Source organism: Miniopterus natalensis, chromosome X (assembly GCF_054644295.1).
Source record: "Miniopterus natalensis isolate mMinNat1 chromosome X, mMinNat1.hap1, whole genome shotgun sequence".
Taxonomy (NCBI): Eukaryota; Metazoa; Chordata; class Mammalia; order Chiroptera; family Miniopteridae; genus Miniopterus; species Miniopterus natalensis.
In genome coordinates this window covers 7,815,458-7,833,346 of record NC_142103.1, presented here as the reverse complement: position 1 = coordinate 7,833,346, position 17,889 = coordinate 7,815,458, and the positions used below count along the sequence as shown (strand labels likewise).

Here is a 17,889-nt window from a genome sequence, read left to right as displayed (position 1 = left end):
AGCCTCTGAGTGATGGTGGTTCTGTATTTTAGTTGTAATTTTGATGTGGTTGCGGGAGGCGGCGGGTGCAGCTCTTCCCTGCACCGCCATCTTGTTTCCTCTCTGGGTGAATTCTTAAGGAGCTGGTAACAATGGTGATGACTGGGGAAAAGACTAGGGTGGGACAAGGACAGAAAAAGACCTTTCATTTTTACCTTACTCTATTGTTCTTTTTTTTCAAAAAAAAAATCATGCATATGTATCTAAAACAATAGAAGAAGAGATGCTGAAAAAGTTCTTTGAAAATAAAACGTATTAATTTCTTAATCTTTTAAAACTTGTGTCTCTTTTGATAAGATCTAAAAAAGTCATGCCCTCCTTAAGTGCAATTTGAAATCTAAAAATAAATTATTGTAACTGCAAACACATCATAACAATGCAACACGTTTTTTTTCCAAAACTTATATATTCCCCTCCCTCGAGATTTTAATACTATTTTATCCTACCATCTCCCTTAATTCCCCCCAGAATGCTCAATGTCGTGTTTTTTTTTTTCTCATCCTCACCTGAGGATGTTTTTTTCATTGCTTTTTCGGAGATATTTTAGAGAGAATGGAAGTGGGGGAAGAGAGAGAGAGAGAGAAACACTGACGTGAGAGAGATGCATCGATTAGTGGGGATCGAGTGTGCAACCGAGATAGGTGCCCTTGGCTGGAATTGAAACTGGGATCATTCAGTCTGCAGGCCAACCCTCTACCCACTAAGCCAAACTGGCTAGGGCTCAATGTCTTTTTAAATGTATATATATCTTTATTGATTTCAGAGAGAGAAAGGGAGAAGGAGAGATAGAAACATCAATGATGAGAGAGTCATTGATCAGCCGCTTCCTGCATGCCCCCCACTGGGATCGAGCTTGCCACCTGGGCATATGCCCTGACCAGGAATAGAGCTATGACCTCCTGGATCCTAGGTTGATGCTCAACCACAGAGCCACACTGGCTGGGCCTCAATGTCTTTATTCCTCTTTTTTCCTTTGCTTTATTTTATTTTATTTTTTTATTGAGATATAATGCATATAACATTGTGTAAGTTTAAGATGTACAACGAATTGATTTGATACATTCATATATTGCAAAATGATTGCCACCGTAGTGTTAGCTAACACCTGAATCAGGTCACATAATTACCATTTATTTTTGTGATTTGGACATTTAAGATCTAGTGTCTTAGCAACTTTAGAGTATATAATACAGTATTGTTAACTATAACCACTATACTGTACATTAGATCTCCAGAACTTATTGATGAATAAATTTTACATGCTCCCCCCCATTGATCCCCTCCACCCCACATCCACCCACCACCCCAGGCCCTCACCACACTATTGTCTGTGTCCATGGGTTATGCATATATGCATTTAAGTTCTTTGATTAATCTCTCCCCACCCACTCCCCACCCCTGCCTTCCCACTGAGATTCATCAGTCTGTTCCATGTTTCTATATCTCTGGATCTATTTTGTTCCTAAGTCTATTTTGTTTATTAGATTCCACGTATGAGTGAGATCATGTAAAATTGAAACAGGAAGAATCAGAAAATCTGAATAGGCTCATAACAACTGATGAAACTGAAGCAGTAATAAAAAAACTTCCATCAAACAAAAGCCCTGGTCCAGATGGCTTTACAGGGGAGCTTTCTAATTCTTTAATTTGTAGGGTTAGATAGTTTACTAAAATTTTTTCTTGCTTGTTGCAGTAGGCCGGTAGTGCTATGAACTTCCCTCTTAGGACTGCTTTCCCTGTGTCCCATAGATTTTGTTGTGCTGTGTGTTCATTTTCATTTGTTTCCAAGAAGTTTCTGATTTCTTTCTTGATCTTATTGGTAACCCATTCATTGTTTAATAACATGTTATTTAGCCTCCATGTGTTTGAATGTTTTTGTGTTTTTACTGTAGTTGATTTCTAATTTCATGCCATTGTGATCTGAGATGCTTAATATCATTTCAGTCTTCTTGAACCTTCTAGAGACTTGTTTTGTGCCCTAACATGTGGTCTATCTTTGAGAATGACCCATGTGCACTTGAGAGGAATGTATTCTGCAGCTTTGGGGTGCAATGTTCTGTAAATGTCAATTAAACCCATCTGATCTAATGTGCCATTTAAAATCACTGTTTCTGTGTTGAATTTTTGTCTGGAAGATCTATCCAGTGAAGTTAGTGGGGTGTTAAAGTCCCTGACTATGATTGTATTGCTGTTGATCTCTCCCTTAAAGTCCTTAAGGTTGTTAATCATAAATCCTTAATTATTGCCATTTTAATTCTTTATGCCTGTTTCTTTCTCTATTTCTTCTTATTATTATAGCAGTCCTTTTTAACATTTCTTGCAATGCTGGCTTGGTGGTGATAAACTTCTTTAGCTTTTTTTGTCTGGGAAGCTCTTTATTTCACCATCTATCTTGAATGACAATCTTACTGGATAGAGTAGTCTTGGTTTCAGATCCTTGTTTTCTCTTACCTTGAATACTTCATGCCATTCTCTTCTGGCCTGTAGAGCTTCTGATGAGAAGTCAGATGACAGCCTTATGGGAGCTCCTTTGTAGGTAACAGATTGCTTTTCTCTTGCTGTTTTTAATTAAATTCTCTCTTTGTCTTGAATTCTTGGCATTTTAATTATGATGTGCCTCAGCATGGGCCTCCTTGGGGTCTTCTTGCTTGGGACTCTCTGTGCCTCCTGAACTTGTGTGGCTTTTTCCTTGACCAGGTTAGGGAAGTTTCCTGCCATTATTTCTTCAAACAAATTCTATATCCCTTGCTTATTCTCTTCCCCTTCTGGCATTCCTATAATGCAAATATTATTACTTTCATGTTGTCTCACAGCTCCCTTAAACTGTCTTCCTGTTTTTAAATTGTTTTTCTTTTTGGATCTCTGATTGAGTGAGGTTTTCTACCCTGTCTTCTAATTTGCTGATCTCATCCTCAGTTTCCTCTAATCTGCTGTTTACTCCTTCCACTGTATTCTGTATTTTTGCAATGTCATTCTTAATTTCCATCATTGTTTCCATATCATTTTCATGCTGTTGAGCATCCTTACAATCAGTATTCTGAACTCTATATCTGATAGATTGCTTATCTCCATTTCATTTAGCTCTTTTTCTGGAGACTTCTCTTGTTTTTTTGTTTGGGGCTTGTTTTTTTGTGTTTTTTTTTTTTGTCTCCCCATTTTAGCTGCCTATTTGGGTTGTTTCTATGTATTAGGTAGATCTGCTAGGACTCTCAGGCTTATTGGAGGGTCTCTGGTATAGGCCAATGTCAGATGCTGTTTGTTACTGGCCTTGAGTACCCTGTTTGGAGCTATCAACAACCTACGACTTGTGGTTCCCTCTCTTGGAGCTGGGTGCATTTGAACAGGACCAAGATGCACACCGAAGTCTGCTTTTCCAAGGCCCAGGTACAGAAGCAGATCAAACAAAGACTCAAAGCTCCCAAAGGTCTGCCTCTGCCTGCAGGTTGATTGATTTTAGTCTCTTAATGAGCATCAGGCTGTAGACCACAGCAAGGTGTAAACTCCACCGGGTTGGGTGAGAGGGTTTCCAATGGATGGGGCAATTGCTTCCCCCACAGACAAAAGCTGGCTGGCTGGCAAAGATCTGCCTGAGAACGATGTCCTCTGCAGTATGGGGGAATGACTCAGCATAGGAATCCAGAGAGCTGCCCTCTGAGCTCTGTCTCCAGAGCCTGAAACCTCAGATTCTTCTCATACTGCTCTAGTTCACTCTGCCCTCCCTCTGCTAGATCCCAAGGTGAGTGGCTGCATACGAAACTTTGCGCATTAGCCCTTTAAGAGGGTGCCTGCATTCCCAGCTATCTCTCCCTGGCAAACAGAAACCCTGCTGCTTTTTTCAGCCAGATGTTTTATGGGCACCTTTCTCAGTTTTGGTGCTCTGGGCTGGGAAGCCCAGCTTGGGGTTTAGGCCTCAGAGTCCTCAGTGGGAACTCCCACAGCTGAGATAGCCCTCCAGACCTTCAGCTGCTGCCTGTGGGAGCCTAGTGAGTCCTCTTGCACCTCCACACTTCCTACCAGTCTCTATTCAGTCTCTGCTTTAGGTCCTTGGTTTTGAGGCTGCTCTCTAGCTCGTCTTTAGTTGCAATTGATTTTTCAGAATTATTTTTCTCTGTTTTAGTTGTAATTCCGGCTTGGTCATGGGAGAGTGTCATTGTAGCTTCCACTCAATCTGCCACCATCTTAGAATCCTATAATCAGCCTTTTTCATTTTAGTCATTCTAATAGGTGTACAGTGGTATCTCATTGTGGTTTTAATTTGCATTTCATTGATAACTAATGATCTTGAGCATTCTTTCCATGTGTTTATTTGCCATCTGTACATCTTCTTTGGTAAAGTGTCTGTTCAAATCTTGTCTTTCTTTCTTAATTGGGTCACTTGTCTCTTTTATTATTGAGCTGCAGGAATTCTATATAGCCTGCATACAAGCCCTTTATCAGATATAAAATTGCGATTATTTTCTCCTAGTCAATGCCTTGTATTTACATTTTGTAAACAGTGCCCTTTGAAGAGGAGAAGTTTTGGATTTTGATGAAGTCCAATTCATAAATTTATCCATGAAAGGATATCAGGCAGGGTTGGAGTTAATTTTTGTATATGATGTGAAAAATAGATAAAAATTATCTTTTTTTATAGGGATATAAAATTCTCCAGTATCATTTGTTGAAAATACAATCCTTCCTTTACTGGTCCAATCATTAGCACAGTGCTAGGGATGTCTTTGAAACCTTGAACCAATATTTTATATTCTTGATTTTCACCCCAGGTCCTGCTTATATCACAGTTATTAAAGTAATATATAAAAGCAATCCAGAGTAGGGTCCTGGATATCTTCATTCCTTTAATATAAATGTTATTGGTATAGGTAGGGATAATGAGTCTTTTTCTGCCAATTAAATTTATCAGAAAAACTCCCAATACTAAATATTTGTCTTGGAAATAGAATAACAACGGGAAAGTTGTACAACTATAATACGCCAAGTAGGAAAGAAACCGTGGTCAGATATAATTACAGTGCGAGAAAGACAGCCAAATAGCGATTGAATAGTGGGAACTGCCTGTCCACAGAAGTTCATATCATCAGTAAGAAGTATGGTTTCCTTCTTGGCTCCTCATGTGTTTCCCCCTGGAATTTTCATTGCTGCTTTCAGCCTCTTACCCTTTCTAGCCACTGCCTTTTTGGAGACTCTGTCCCAGGCTCTGATAGCTTGTCAGTGACTTAGAGTCTGAGCAGTTCTCTGCTTGTTGTACTGCCGTAGGAAAGGAAGTGTTTTTTTATAAAGTTGGCAGTTGAAAGTCTTTCCTTGTAAAAATGTTAGTATTTTATTTGTCAATGTATCTTATATTGTTTCTAAGTCACTACCTTACTTCTCTTGATAAATTAGACTGTCACTTTTTAAATATGCTTCAACCTTCTTTCACTTGAGATTCTAGAACTAATGTTTCCTTTCACCCTCCTGCTTCCTAAAAAATACTAGGTTTCCTAAAACTTACTATTAAAACTATTTTTGGACACCCCAGTTCCACTCTAAGACCCAGGACCTTTGCCAGGTCCATCTTTTGGTCAGGCCCTGGCTGAGTCCAAATCATACTATTAACCAATATGTGTGATCAATTTTGTGATGGAAGAATGAGCATTGGGCAACCAGGCTAATCAAAGTTTGAGCAGATCATTATGCAATAAAGTACCAGAACTGAAATCTATAACATAATGAAGAACATGTGCTTGTTCCCCAACCAAATCCTGGCAGTTCTGAGCAACTTTTGAAACTCAAAGAGAGTAGTTTGGGGACTGACAAAAGGAAATTATTTTAAGCTGCCAGTAGTGTAGAGCTAGTTGCCCCGAATAGGTTTTAGATTGAAATATGTTCTAGAGTGGTTTAGAGAAATTCCTGAGTCCTAAATAAGGAAACCATGGGCTACCTGAGACACAAACTCAGTCTCCCATAGGGATACAACCAGACACAATGCTCTCCTGACACGGGTCCTTGGAGCCTTGGCCAGAGGCAGAAATTCTGGCCAGACCATTGTGCTGAGGGTCATGGGATGGGGTGAAACAGCCACACTCTTAGGGACCCTGAACCAATTCCAGGCCACCTTCCAGAGCTAACCCTCCCCTGTCAACGTCAGGTTATGACCTGCAGGCCTAGGGGTTAACCCGGACCACTCCCTGTTTCCCTAGTAATCGCAGTATCCAAGGGGCTTTGTGAGTCACCCAGAGGCTCCGTCATAAGCCCCTGTGGGTGGGACAGCCCCGCAGTTTCTCGCCCCTTCCCACCCAGACTGGGCGGCCCTACTGCGACTAGAGCTCGCGTTTCCCGCAGGTAGGAGCCGCCAGGAGAACCACCGCCCCGGGCATGCGCAGTGCTCTGCGGGGCTGCGAGCGCCGGCCCTCAGCTCCCTGGTCCTATTAAATCCGGCCAGGCGGTTGCTAGGCAACGGCGCGGGCCGCGCTGGCGCTGCACTGCGGAGGTTTCGCCGGGCGCCGGCCCGGCCCCGGCAGGGTGGCCAGCGCCGAACCGAGGGGTGCCGCAGGCCGGTGGTGGCCGGCTTCGGAGAAGTGGGGAACGGGACCGCCGCACCCCACCCACGCCGCCAGGTCAGTCTGCGCGCGGGAAAGCCGCTCCTCCTGGCTCGTCCCTCTTGTTCGCGGGCGCACCACGCTCTAGAGGACGTTCCCCATGTGAACCGCATCGCGGGGCCCCTCTCTTGAGATCCCCGAGCCCGGAGGTGGGGAGCGTTTGGGAGGGAAGCGACCGGGGCATGGGGTCCGGGTCCGGAAGGAGGAGTGGTGTCCGGCCTCGCCGCCGCCCCTCCCGGCCTCGACAGCGTCACCTGCGGTGGGGGCCAGGCAGCGCCCCGCCGGAGCCACCCACTCTCCACTGAAAGCGGCGGTGGCAGGAGTTCCAGTTAACCATTTACTGAGAAAACCCCGAAACTATGCATGCATAGTACAGCTTTATAGCTGGAATGTGACTTCCATGCTAATAAAGTACTCAGCCTTCAGAATTAAGGGGACTCCGTCCCTTTTCCTCCAGAAGGAATCGTTTCACACGAATAACAAAGAATTGTCCGCAAGGCCCAGTTTTAAATGGCACTTCGCTTACCTCTCAGTATCTGCCAAGCAATAGACAAGACACTTTGTCCCGTGAAGTAGACACTTGGCTCATGTGTTAGGACTCTGAAAGATTAAGGCACAAATCGGGAATCACTGCCCTTTTAAATGTTTTGTTTTTTCTTCAAATTACCTGTGCCCTGAGGGAAGGCTTAGGCTCCAGCCCTTCACACTAATTGTGGCCAGCGCGCTGCTGCCACTGTGGCCACCAGTGGTGGCTCATTTGTTCAATAGGTGCTGAAGGCAAGGAGATACTACTGTGTTTGACTACATGCCGCCATTGTTCTTGTCCCATTTGATATTTGCATTGCTTGGGAAACAAGACTTAGTGGCATCACAGTTGACAAAGTAGGTTGACAAGTTCAAAAGAAAACTTTCTTCAAAGTGTCTGGCAGATGGGCCAAACAGTAAGTATATCACTTGTAATTTTAGGCCACATCTCAGATATAGACAGGGATTCGGGCATTCTGGTTAATAGTGTTTTTCTAATGCAGGTGAGATTTTATTTTTCAGTTCAAACTGGAAAAGGAGGACAATGGCATCAAATAGAAGACCCTGGACATCAGGAAATGTAAGTATAATTATGCTAGCTGATACCTTGTTATGGGTGTTTAGAAGCACAGAGCCTCAACCTTGTAACTATATCATTAATCCGCATTGTCAGCACACTATCAAGAAAGCCTTCTCTCTGAAATCAATAAAGATATATTTTTTTAAAAAAAGAAAAAGAAAATCTCATAAAAATAGAACTGCCCTGAAGATTTTAGCTGAGCCAAGTACACTTTGAGGGAAAAATAAAAGTCCTTTTCCTAAAATGTCACCCAAAACACTTCATAAGTCACAAGACAAATTATAAGTATTTACAAAAACTCAATTAGAATCAAAGCATTATAGAATTTTCAGGAAGAATATTAAGGATCAATTATTCAACAAATATTTATTGAGGGCTGTCATGTGTCAGGTAACAGCTAGGGATACAAAGATGATTAAGGAGGTCACAGTATTGGTAAAATAAAAGTGTGTATGAAATGCTGTAGAAGCACAGGAAAAACTCAGCACGCAGCACCATCCTTGCTGACCTTCAAACCGACACTCCAGTTGTAATATTTCTTTGAACTTATTGGTGACTGAAAAACACTGGAGCGTCTGGAAAGTTCTTGGTAATTTTTATTGGTGATAAAAATGCAAATGTCTTTGGTTGTGGGAGGGGAAAAAAAAGACTGCCACTTTTCTGCTTAGAAATAATTTAGCTTCAGAAATTTGGAGACATAAACAACTTATAGGATTTAGGGTTAATTCTTCCCGGAGGATGCAGGTTAAATTAATGTAAGATTTGAGTTTAGGTTCCCCTCTGCATACTGTAATACTACCTACATTTGTTTATTTTTTTCAAACTGACTTTTCCTGAGGTCTGATGACCTCAGGCTGGCAACTTTGAAGCACACATCTTTGGAGAAGGGTTGAGTTATTTAACTGGCTGGTTCCTGTTCCCAAGGAGGGTAAGGAAAACCTAAAAAAGGGACAAGACCCATTTTTTACAGTATACTTTAAAATTAGTTTCATTTTCATTTTCATTAATTTCTTTTAACCACCTGTGAAATAAGTATATTGACCCTATTTTACACCTAAAGAAACAACAACAAGGTAAGTTTCCACATAGCTCTAAAGTGTGGGAGCCAAGATAACTGACTTCTTCAGTCTTACTTTTTTCACCATAGTCCACACTCAATTTCTTTCTCAAGAACTTCCTTTCCCTTCCCCACAATTCTGCACGGTAAAATATGTTCACCCATCTTGACTTCAGACAGTTCCCCTGGGTTCTAATTTTGGTATTTAATAGTTTTCTGCAAGCCAGTAATTCTCAAGAGGGTGGGGAATGGCAAAGCTTCCCTAGGTGGGGCAGGTGAGAATATTCTTGAATAAGGAGAGAGGGTAATAATGGCAGTGTTTTGTGCCTGGGAACAGTGGAAGCAGCATAAAAAGTTGAGAACTACTACTAAGTGAGAACAGGTTGGACAATTGAGCAAAAAAGCAAGGCCAGTGATTTCCTTTGTAGCGGACTCCTCCCTTCCCCCTCCCCCATTTTCACCAAGCACTTTTTCTAAGGGTTGGGAAAACTGAAAACCTCCAGGAATAATGGGGAAAAGTTCCTTGGGCTAAGAAGGACCCTTTGTCTTCCCCTTACTGCCCCTGGGCTGTGATTACAAGCTATGGCTCTAGTTGAGGGGGGCTGAGGTAGTGACAGAAGTTTGCCTATCAAGGGTGGAGATGACCTTTTCTAACCATCATTCCCAGCTTACAAAGTTTGTGATAAAGCACTCTTGTGATGTGGGAGAAAGCTTCTGGAGGTTTTCCAGAACTATTTCCCAGTCCCAGCATACCCCTGCCTGAAAAAATAATCTCTTTTTGCAGACACATCTAGATTTATGCAAAAGAGGTGGTCCTGAAATTTTGAAATCAAATTTAATGTAAATGAGATAAGGCAACAGAAAAGATCTTTGATTTTTATGTCATCAAATTTCCTTAAAGCGTGTGATTTTAAAATATGAATATTTTAGAAAACATAGGTTTTACATATTTGATCACTTATCCACCTTAATATGAGTATATTCCTCAGGGACCCATACCTTGAAGATGAAACTGTGATGGTTTTTTGGGTTTCTCCTTTCACAATAAACAGCAGTATATTATTTTCTGGAACTATTTGAGGATAGATATGCATTCACCTAAGAATTTTATGGAACAGTTTACCCAAAGATCCATTAGAAATGATCACTCTTTGCTTAGTTAGTGCTCAACAATTATGTCACATAACACTACATTATAAATCCATTTTCAATTTATCGGTGCTTCCCAAATTCTTTAGGTGAATATAAACCACTTTTATGAGTCAAGAGATTCTTTACTCCACCAAAATGCCCTACTACTTTGCCACTGCAAAAAGAAGAAAGTCACCAGAGGATGAATGGTGATGTTTTTAGGTAGACACTAACTAGAACCATCAAGAGTCCATTATTAATTCATGTCAGACACAAATGAATACATGTAGCCATATTATGTATACCCAGGCATTGACAGTTCAGTCCCAAGGACCACTAATGTTATTTTTGTCATAGGACTTTATATCATTTTCCTTGTTCTGGCTTATTTCTTTAAATCTTTTATTTCTCCTGGACCTCCTTCCCCTACCCTTCAGTTCTCCAGAATCAAGCATAGTGTTGGGTAATAATAATAAGTATAATAATAAATGTTCACAATTGATTCACTAAAAAGGCATGCTTGTACTTTCAAAAGGGGATTCTGGTTTGCTTTGCCTTACACTGCAAAAAATTGCGTAATCAAGTCTATTGCAAGCAAAATGGCTACCACTCCAGGGTAGAGGAGTGCCGTCGTTTCAAAGCATATTCCTTGTCCTTGCCAGAGAATACTAATATCATACTTGTTCTCCATAAAAAAAAAATAACAAAATGCAATTTGCAAAGAGAAAATGAAACTGGCAGCTTTTACCCCCCTATATGGGCTTTTCCATACTCTGTGAGTAGATTTGGGAATAAGCCATTAAAGGATATCTTGCCAATAAAATAGAAAAGAAAGAAAGAAAGAAGGAAGGGGGGAGGGAGGGAGGGAGGGGGGAGAGAGAGAGATAGAGAGAGGGAGGGAGAGAGAGAGAGAGAAAAGAAAAGAAAAGCAGCTCAGAGACCCCTGACCCTGCCCTGTATAAGCCATGGGAGGGGAATTCCAAAGGCTTTTCAAACCTTTCTCTTTCTGTCCTTTGATACGTGACATGCAATTCTCCTTACCCTCCCCCCCCCCCCTTATTTTTCCTCTGTCCTTTTGTGGCCTTTAAAAAATACCTAAGCTCTGAAAATAGTGGGTTGTTTTCTTTCAATTTGTGAAATGAAACCTAGCAGAATAATAAAGGGGAATTTTAGAACAAGCACTGACCTAGGAGACAGGGTTTCAGTTTTATCATCACAGGCTGTGTGGCCTTGGTCAAGTCACTTAACTTCTCTGAGCCTCGGTTATAAAATAAGTCTACTCTTCCCAGTTCTGCGAAAAGCATTGTCTATATCAGGAAATTGTACAGAAGCTCAGGAAGAAAGGTAGTGAAATTTACATATTTATGAGAGGGTTGGAGATATAAGTTACTTTTTCAAGGTATAAATTACTAATAAAAAGAGTTTTCTATTTTAACTTTTATCCCTACCCAAATCTCTATATCAGATTTGTCATTATTCCTATCTCCAGTTATAAAGTGGCCTCAGCTTACTTGCCCCTCTGCACATTTCTTTCCTGAGCAATCTCACCAATGCCTTTCACCCAGAATTTGCTATGAGTAATAGCAATCTCTCTCCCATTGCTACCTGATTAGAAGCACTTTTATCGTTTATAGGATTGTCTAGTAAAATTTTGATTGCTAAAAAAATGTGACTGGTTACAGATGATGTATTGTAGAATTGTATACCTGAAATCTGTATAATTAACAAATGTCACCCCCCCGAAAAAAAACAAAAAAACACAAATGTCACCCCAATAAATTCAATTAAAAAGAATTATAAATGTAACATAACAATTTTTAAAATGTGACTGGCAGCTAGTTTCACCATCTTTTCTTTTTCTTCTGTTTCTTTCCTTTATGATTGCTGTAATAATCCCCACTCATTTGCATTCATAATACTAGAGAGGAGAGAGACAAGGATTATGATTATATTTCCCTTTTAAGAACAAATAGATCATAGATGCTTCTGGATGGTGACTAGTAGAATAAAGTCAGAAAGGACTATTTCAAGAGAGAGGAGATAATGCCTCCAGTGGCAAATCTACACCATGAATTTAAAGTCGCAGCTTATTATTCTAGTCTGATTGACTTTTAATAAAGTTTGGCATATAGCTTTTGAACCCATCATTTTAATACCTTTACTGAATATTTGTACCTTTCCCTTTCCTCAAAGCCAAGTAGTTGACAATGGAGATGTACCCTTGTGGGATAGGGGGTCAGGCATGTTCAGTACATGTAGATATCAAGTTTATCCTCTCATTGTTGGTAGGAAGGAAATCTGTTAAAATTTAAACTACTGTTGCTAAAAAGAAAATACTAGAGAGATAAGATATCAAAAAGTGGTTGTCTTAGGGCCACGGGATCATGAGGTAGATTCCGTTTCTGTATTTTCCAAAATTCTACAAATAATGAGCACTATTATAATCTTTGCATAATATGAAATATTATATAAATATGTATTATATATTATATAATATATAACATTTATCATCTTTAATAATATTAAAGAAAATATTAATTTAAAATAAATACAACAGTTGCCATTTTTTGTTACCAAGATAAAATTACATTTGTGTGCATGGGAAAAATAGATGCAGCCATAATTTGATCTTTCTCAGTGGTGATACCACAAATATATTACAGTAAGTTAATGTATAAAATGAATGAAGTGACCCCTTCCTTCTTCCAACCCTTTAACGGTAACTGCAGTTTTTAGTTTGTTGGCTTCAGATGCCAGTGGCCTTTCAGTGTGTTACCTGGTTCCTTCTTTCTCCCTTCGCACAGAAGTAGTAACCTATCAAAGATGTCCATGCTTTAGGAGTGCTGTATGTTAAGGATTCCCTTTGAATAGGGAAGAAACAAAATAAATATCCTCTAATTTTTATGTATTTAGAAAGTTGGTTGTGATTTAGCATGCTAAGGTTTCACCTAAAAACTACACTTGGTATCAATATCTCCAGAAAAACACATTTGGTGGCATTAATATTTTCAATTGTTGACATTCGGTCCTCATCATGAAATTGCTGTCAAAATGGATAGAGTTCTGTACACTTGGCAGTCATGCCTAAAAGCAAAGCCCAAGACTGGAATAGCAGGAATTCACAGGTCAAGACAGAAGGGCATTTGGCAGAGTTAGTCATGAGGAAGTCTGCATGGTATACTTTACCAAAAGCAGCTCGTATTGCATTAAGCCCTGATGTTTTAGTCACTTTAAAAAATGAATAAACAGTATTCCTACCCAAAAGAACTAGAAAAAAATCAGGGAAATTGGAAGCACAGGTATTAGCCTATTTTAATATTAGCCTATTAATTTTAAATCACTTTTACATTTTTGAATCAGTCTGTTTTCATGTGTATCATTGTTTTCTCATAGAATTATTTTCTCTGCCTACAATAAATAACCAAATGTGTCAATTTGTTGGTTATATTTCATAGTATCAGAGAATTTTAAAGCTGGAACAATCTGTAGAACGTAACTAATTTAGCCCTTTCAATTTACAAATGAGGGAACTGAGGCCCAGGCCGCTTCATGAGTTACCGGGAGAGGCAGCCTTCAAATATTTAGGCTCCTTCACCCATGAGCCAGCATTCTTAGTTGTTTTCACACTGCCAGCTGCCAATGTAAATAATGTGTTTTGATTTTAAAACTTTTTTTCAGGAATTTGAAGAGGTGTTTGAAGAAATGGATGGTAGGAGAAAACATTGGAAAGAGAATATGTTTGCTCCTTCTTTTAGTGCTCATGATGTTCTGAATGAGGCTTTACAGCCTGAATCTTCTCCTGGACACCTGACTTTAGGTAAGACCAAAAGGATGGAAGGAATTTATAATTTGTCTAGCAGGAAGTTTCAAGAAGAGAATAAATTTAGGAGGAAAGAATTTGTTTCCCAACCAAATAAAATACAAGAACCAAATTTAAGAGAGAGAAAGATGAACATTTCAAAGAATGAAGCCGACACAGACTCTGTCTCCTGCGAATCATGTAATTTGGATGTTGCAACTGAAGAAAGCTTTAATAGCACCGAAGACCACTGCGTCTGGAATACAAAGGAATTTCCAGTTCCATGGCGACGAGACAAGAAGAAATTTACTGAAGGAAAGTCTCCAAATTTTAGCCTGAATATTTTGAATGGAGAACTGGAAGAACTCAATATGAAATGCAGGAAAATAGAAGAGGAATTTGAAAATGCTGAAAAAGAACTTTTGAACGCCAAAAAGGAAGTCTCCACAAAAGCCCTAAATTTTCAAGAAACAGGGCCGGAAACTTTGAAGAAAAACTGGGAACTTCAATCTTTAAGAAATGACCTATCTGAAAAAGCAACAAATGTCAAAAACTTAACTAAAGAGCTCCAGCAAGCCAAAGAAGTCATCCACAAGCTGAGCCTAGAGAACAGAGATCTAAAAGAAGCTGTGAAGAAGTTAAAGCATCAGACTGAGGTTGGAAATGTGCTCCTAAAAGAAGAAATAAAATTGTATTATGAATTGGAAATGGAAAAGATCCATGGAGAGCTCGATGTTATCAAGAATGAACTCAGAACTGAGAAGAGCCTGCAAGCAAGAAATAACAGGGCCCTGGAGTTGCTTAGAAAACACTTTTCTTCTGTAACATCAAGTACCCTTGACAGCTTTACAGGGGATTTTTTTTAAAACAAAAAAAATAAAACGCCTTTAATTAGGCAAGTCATTGAGCCAAATCAGTTTCTTGTGCTTTCTTTGTGTACTTTTAAAAATGTGTTTAATGGGGTGTAATTTTCATTTTTGGTGAATCCATGCATCTGTAAAATGTATAGATGTCAATTTCAAAGCATCTGTTTTCTCTTTCTAATGGAGTTATTGCAGGGGTTTAAATGGAAATGAAGCTTCAGAAATCTCTTTTTTAATATTATTTCACTCAGACTTGTAGTGACTCACCAAATCATTTATGACCACAAATCAATAGCCTTTTCATGATCTTGTGAGCATTATGTCCTTGGCATGTGAACATTCTTTCGTCTGTGTTCATTGATGTTAATAATAAAAATCATGTTTATATGTATAACATAACATGTGGCTGTGGCTCTTATAGCTGCCTGTTCAGACTCAATGGGATACAAAAATGTATATGCTTTCTTTGGGATCTAACCTTAATTAGGCACATATAACATCTCCAGGAAAAAATGCAGATTTTTCTCTCCCCTGCTGTGTTCCCCATGTGTTTTCCCTTCACTTGGCCAAGGTTCCCATAGACTAGAAGACGACTTAAGAGACAAGCTATGACCTTTGCTAGATCTCTGATTTGTCAGCATTGGCTTTTGCATTTTCTTATGTTCACCACCAAGGGGCGTTGTTTACACAGTTGTTCCAAAATTCTACCAGGGTGGGGATGGGCATTTATAAGCTTCCTGCCCAGCTTACATCACCAGCTAGTTCGGACTGGAGTGAAAGGTGTTGGGTGTTGGCTAGGTAAGCTGTTAGTGAGCTGGCTTGATTTATACAGGAACCCAGCCCTGTTAGGGGCCTGGGCAATGACAATTTATTTTATACTTTTAGAGAATAAACGTGCTGCTTCAGTCCATTGGTGAAAACAATGGGCAGTTGATTCTTTGCATTTGTTTGTATCAACCACGACTTTTTTTGTAATTGGAGCTCTATTTGTATGCTATTTTTAAGTCCAATGAACAAAATGTAATTACAGACTATGAGGGTGGAATACAATTGTAAGGGTTTAGGTATCTTTCCATATAGGAAATCTTGAGACTGGGAGTCTGGACACTTGGGTTCTAGGACTTGCTTTGCCATTCACTAATTATAAGTCCTAAAAGTCCTCATCTATAAAATGAGGGAGTAGAACTGTTATCCAGATTCTGTTCACTTCTAATGTTCTGTGCTTTTACCACAGTATTTTATTTGCAAGTGTAACTGTACCTGTGAAGAAGTAAAACTCCTATAGCATCAAATGTACTCAGTTCTAGTACTTTGGGGGACCTACATTTCAGACACCCCCCCCTTTCAAAGAAATGTAGAAAGTCTCTTCTTTATATTTTGAACATTTCCAAATATTGTGTCATTACTAAATCAGGAGAGGGATTAAATGAGCTCCTTCTCCTTTATCTTGTTTCATTTTTACTGGTTAAGGTTGGGGAAGGCACTGAATGGAAACAAACTAAGCTGATCTGAAGGCTGAGCAGGGCTCGCCTAGCCTGGGAGGACTGGTCTAAATTGGAAGATAATCACCTTTGGCACCTTCTGAGTTAGTCCTGATAAGTTAGTCCTGATAACCCAGGTACTGGCAGCCCACTCAAAGGGGTGGTCACTGGCTTCTCACCAAGGGTCTAGGTACAAAAGCAAACTAGGAGGTTTTTGCCCTATTCCATCATCCCCTTAAAAATTATCCCTTTGTCCTTGCCCCAGAAAGACACTCAGCTTCTGACTATTAGTGTGCAGAGCTGCTTACATGTTAAAATATTTCACAAATTGTATTAAGCTCCTGGGCTCAAGCATCTTAGTATATTTTAATTTTAAAGAGGAGCTTTTACTCCAGGAGGATTTCTATCAACCAACCACCAGTCTAAAGTCTTAAGTGACAACTTGGTTTATCTGGCATGAGTGTGTATGTGCACTTGTATGTTTGAGGGTGGGGAAAGAGTGTGGTGGAGGGAGATCCGGAAAAGATAAGTGCATGGCTTAGCCCAGCTCTCGGGTGGGGGGTTTGTATTTCCCGGAAGGAACCGGAAAATAGATTTTTTTCCAAAAAATATGTCTTTATTGATTTCAGAGAGAGGAAGGGAGAGGGAGAGAGAAATAGAAACATCAGTGAGAGAGAAACATCAACTGGCTGCCTCCTGCACGCCCCCTACTGAGGATCGAGCCTGCAACCCAGACAAGTGCCCTGACCTGGAATTGAACTGTGACCTCCTGGTTCGTGGGAATGAAGCTCAACCAACTGAGCCACACCGGCAGGCGGAAAATAGATTCCGATGGGACATCCTGGGATGTGGAGCCCCTGCAAGGCCCACCCTATGGAAAGCCTAGGTCCAGACACTAGCCAGGGAGATAATGGACAATCCCCAAATCCAGAGGGCTAAGGAGAATGGAAGCCAAGGTAGCAGAGCCAACAGTGTGGAGCTGGGAAGGGTTCATATGTTTTGATGCTTATATTTTATATTTTATTTTATTTTTTTGTTAATCCTCACCGAGGATATTTTTTCCACTGATTTTCCTAAGAGAGAGTGGAAAAGAGGGAGGGGGGGAAGGGAGAGAGAGAGAAACATCAATGTGAGAGAGACACATTGACTGGTTGCGTCCCACATGGGCCCTGACTGGACCAGGGATCGAGCCTGCAGCCGAGGCACGTGCCCTTGACCAAGAATCAAACCCGAGACCCTTCAGTCTGAGGGCTGATGCTCTAATCACTGAGCCAAACTGGCCAGGGCTTGATGCTTTTATTTTTAAAAGCAGTGCTGAAATAAGCTGGGAGAAAGCTGGCCAGTTCCTTGTCCTGGGCAGATGGGAACAGCAGTGGGTTGAAGTGGCTTAAAGAACCAGAATCAAAGCAGATAGTAATACTCTGTCCCACTGTCTCCATAATCACACTCACTTATTGAATTAGGTGGCTCCCAATTTTGATCAGAATATATTGTCATTGTCCTTTTTAGTATATCGAATTGGAGATGTGGAGGTATTTTTACTTTTAACAAGAATGGCACATCAGGTACTCATCCCTTTAATCTGTTAGGTAAAATACTTGAAATTAGCAATGCAATTGCAAACCATTCCCCACCAAATACCAGTTCCTTCCTTACTAGGGAACATGGGCTGTCACATGGCTCTAGGAATATCTGCTCTACCTTGGGTTTACAATCCAGTTCTAGAAACATTAGCTGATAACCATAGTTATTACCACAGTTAATAACTTCTAAGACACACTTAAAAAGTATTTTAACATCCCTGAATTTGGGGTACATCTTGAAATGGTTGGCATG

At 40.2% G+C, this 17,889-nt stretch overlaps 1 protein-coding gene across 1 annotated transcript; it reads left to right on the top strand.

Moving 5' to 3' along the window:
* The first annotated feature begins 6,557 nt into the window (after positions 1 to 6,557).
* CCDC160 (coiled-coil domain containing 160) lies at positions 6,558 to 15,081 on the top strand. The gene is made up of 3 exons (XM_087829283.1): positions 6,558 to 6,635; positions 7,665 to 7,722; positions 13,589 to 15,081. Exons 2-3 carry the CDS (start codon positions 7,687 to 7,689, stop codon positions 14,573 to 14,575), a joined length of 1,023 nt encoding a protein of 340 aa, XP_087685409.1. The 5' UTR covers positions 6,558 to 6,635; positions 7,665 to 7,686; the 3' UTR covers positions 14,576 to 15,081.
* The last annotated feature ends 2,808 nt before the right edge of the window (positions 15,082 to 17,889 follow it).

Bases quoted from the DNA above. Each gene is read 5' to 3' on its own strand.
- CCDC160 (XM_087829283.1), top strand. From the start codon at position 7,687: ATGGCATCAAATAGAAGACCCTGGACATCAGGAAAT. The intron at 7,723-13,588 runs GTAAGTATAATT...ACTTTTTTTCAG, and splicing joins GACCCTGGACATCAGGAAAT to GAATTTGAAGAGGTGTTTGA.